The following is a 3,413-nucleotide window of genomic DNA, read 5'->3' on the forward strand; positions in this document are numbered from 1 at the left end:
AGAGAGAGAGAGAGTGAGAGTAGAAAAAGTTTCTCAGGAACTTTGTTGTACTGTTGCTGTCTTGTGTTTGTTGATGTCTTTCCTCTCAAATGCCGATGCAAATAAATAAAATCAAATGTTTCGTGCTGCCTCTGTCCAATTGATACGATACAATAAAACAGATGTTCACTTGCCGTATAGGACATATATAATTTACAACTACGTACCTTTTCGTTTCAACAAATCAACTTCCATAGGTCAGAAAATGTATGATGTACGTAAAATAATGAGGCGTTTGATAATTATATATATTTGCAGGCCCCCCCGGACCGCCGGGCAAGCGCGGCAAGAAAGGCAAGAAAGGTGACACCGGCGAGTCCGGCCCCCCGGTGAGTGTCGCGCGTGTAGCTACCTTCGCGTCATCGGCGCAGTGTCCGCCGCAGCCGCCCTCGTCAGCCCTGCCCCGCCGCGCTGTCGCTCTACGGAGCACCAGCCATCAGCCCTTCTCCCAGTGCAAGGCAGCGCCTAACAAATGTTTTGAATTTCATTGCCTATTTATTTTACTTTCTTTTCAGGGTTTAATGGGTGCTCCGGGGAAGAATGGATTTCCGGTATATTTTTTTTTTGTTTTCTTATATTTATTTTGTTCTACTTTCATTTTCATGATTGCTCCTTTTCTATTACACACTGAGTTACTTGGAGCACGTGTGAGTCACTATCACGCACGAGGACAGCTCCACACGGTACACGGAAACCGAAATTGTCAAATACCTATACACTTTACTTAATTTTTATTTAATTACTAAGTAATATTAATATGTGGTCGAATAGATTTTTAAAGCGATTCACTCGTTTTCCTTTCAATTCGGTCCCGATGGGCTCGCGGCGATGTCGCCACATACAGACGGCTACTGTACGCCCATGTGACGTTTCAGGGGAGCAAAGGGGAGAAAGGCGAGCGAGGCTTTATGGTAAGAGCCTTCCCGTAGCGACCCGTAGCTAGCTCGTAGCTCGTAGTCAATCCGTAGCAAGCCCCCCAAATCCAACTAACTGCCGCAGTAACAATTACTTACCGTGCCTCCAGCTCGCATTCACAGGCTATCCTGGTTAGGCCTAGGTTTTGACAAGTTAGTTAGTGACACTTAACCACTAATCGGAACTCAGGTGTCCCCGGGCGGCCGTTCTGCGGTCGCAAATGTGCCTGTCTGACCCCACGAGCAGGCCAACATTTTATGTCAACACAAAATACCAGTAACATCGGTGTTCTTCATTTTTACATATTCGTTAATTAAAGTATGATATGAAATCATTTTCTGCCTATCATCTCCCCTACCGTATCCCACTGCCGTAGGGTTGGCCACCGGGTTCTCATTCTCCAAACAGCTCTATCATCCGTCATCTCAGTCATCACTCCCTTCTTGTTCATGTCATCTCTTACGCAATGCATTCATCTCTTTGTCATACATTTTTCTGCCTGTCTCAGAAAATAATAAAATAGTTAATGTTTGAGACGTGAAGTGACCCATTTGTAGGTAGTTATTTTCACAAACGTGAGAGTAGCGGTCGCTCGGAGCCTCCCGCCCTAGGGCGCATGTCAACCCAGGGATGAATCGTCCACTAACCCTAGGGGTGCATGGTGTATATTCTATGTTATAATGTAACTATATTTATAATATTATAATCGTATATAAATTGAGTATAAAATAATCTTCCGCTTCATCCTAACTTCTTTCCGTTGTTCCTTCACTATGTTGGTGTAGAAATCTATTACTTATTAATAAAAAATATTTTATATGATTAATGGAGATTAGCTATTGAATTTTGGTTGTGGTTTTTACAGGGACCGATTGGACTGGACGGGCCTAAGGGAGACCCGGTAAGTCGATGTATTGTATTCATTTACAATGAAGTACGAGTATGTCTCGCGACTGACGCGGATGTGCCGTGCAAGCCTCACGTTTGCATCTAAACAGTAACCCATACAAGTATATCTCTATTTTAGCTGCAGTCAGTGAGAGCTCCCCCTGACCCTAACATTGAACTTGCTCTTAAATATAAAAAATTAAACCAAAATGCTGTTTGTTCTACAAACATCTTTGCTATTTGCTCGTTATTATTTTTTGTTATTGCTAAGTATGATTATAACCGTTTTTATAATTTTATTAAAGGTTAAATTGCGTGTTGCACCTCGCGCTCAGTCTAGCTCTTAGTTTTGTCACGACAATGTACGAGGTACAATGTTTCAGGGACGGCCGGGGGACAAGGGGCAGAAGGGCGAGCTGGGCAGTCCAGGTTTTGATGTTTTCGCTGCAGTGAAGGTACATACGGGTGTTTCTATCATAAAATTTACTTTTCAAAATAATATTCATAAACGCAGATCACACAATACATATATTGTAATAGCTTTTTGACAGTACATGTTATACACCGAAAGCTATATAGGAACCTAATGCAAAAGGAGATAAATAAAATTATGTAACAGAAAATATACCTACATATTATATATCTATACAAAAGTTAAACTATAGAAGAGGCGAAGGTGAAGGCGACGGCGAGCTAAATAAATTGTGTTGCGCCGGTTGCAGGGGGTGAAAAGATCCGTGGACAACTATAAGATGAGTGCGTACACGACGGCGGAGATCATTGCCGTGAAGGTACCGCGCGCTGTGTGCCTACGCCGCCTAGCCTCCTTATCATTTGCCGCTGAGACTTACCGGCACATATATCTTTTGATATTTTTCATTGCTTACAACATTATTATTTTTTTGCAAAGTTTGTAATTGCATCGAGTTGACCACGCTTGGCGCATCCGCGGGCGGCTCTCGCACCGCGCGAGATCGTCGTTTTCGTTGTATTTAGTTTAGAAGCTTTTAGTTCGTTTGAGTAATATGTTGATGTTTGTTGGTACGCTTTTCATGTTGTGTGTGTGTACTGACTGCCGACGCCGCAGGGGCTGCAGGCCGCCGGACACAACATCTCCGCGCACTCCGTCATCCAGTTAAAGGTTAGTCCCGGCCCGACGCCAACTGCCTTAGCACCTCCCCCACTTGCCGCTCACCCTTTATTTCTTCATAATAAATTACAGTCCTTTAGCTGCTAGTTTGACGAAGATAGCGCGAGACCTTTGTTCGCCTCGTCAGCGGTTTCGGTTCACCTCACCCGCGAATCCTCAGTTATTGTGACGTCTTGCTCCTTTATTCAAATAAACGATTCCAGCATGATTTTAGCTGCCTTTGCAAAATATCACCGTGCAACTTTTAAAATATCTACTGCATTATAGTGGTACGGCGGTAATTTTTTTAATGTTCCATTCATACATATGTGTGCATCAAAGGTAAGTGGTAAAGTGTGTTGTTTCTTATATTCCCGCTGAATATGGTCCGGTTGTGTTGCAGGGTGAGCCCGGAGAGCCGGGGCCGCCAGGCGCGCCGGGT

General features: G+C 43.7%; 1 protein-coding gene across 1 annotated transcript in view; it reads left to right on the forward strand.

Moving 5' to 3' along the window:
• The window catches only part of LOC106106212 (collagen alpha-1(XIII) chain), a 42,521-nt gene that overhangs the window by 37,199 nt on the left and 1,909 nt on the right, over positions 1–3,413 (forward strand). Inside the window, exons 2-9 of the mRNA XM_013286761.1 lie at positions 298–368; positions 555–590; positions 915–950; positions 1,820–1,855; positions 2,226–2,297; positions 2,565–2,633; positions 2,930–2,983; positions 3,375–3,411. Coding sequence (XP_013142215.1) covers positions 298–368; positions 555–590; positions 915–950; positions 1,820–1,855; positions 2,226–2,297; positions 2,565–2,633; positions 2,930–2,983; positions 3,375–3,411 — 411 coding nt within the window. The remainder of the gene's footprint in view (positions 1–297; positions 369–554; positions 591–914; positions 951–1,819; positions 1,856–2,225; positions 2,298–2,564; positions 2,634–2,929; positions 2,984–3,374; positions 3,412–3,413) is intronic.

The sequence above is a fragment of the Papilio polytes genome, unplaced genomic scaffold (assembly GCF_000836215.1).
Source record: "Papilio polytes unplaced genomic scaffold, Ppol_1.0 DF822289.1, whole genome shotgun sequence".
Classification (NCBI taxonomy): Eukaryota; Metazoa; Arthropoda; class Insecta; order Lepidoptera; family Papilionidae; genus Papilio; species Papilio polytes.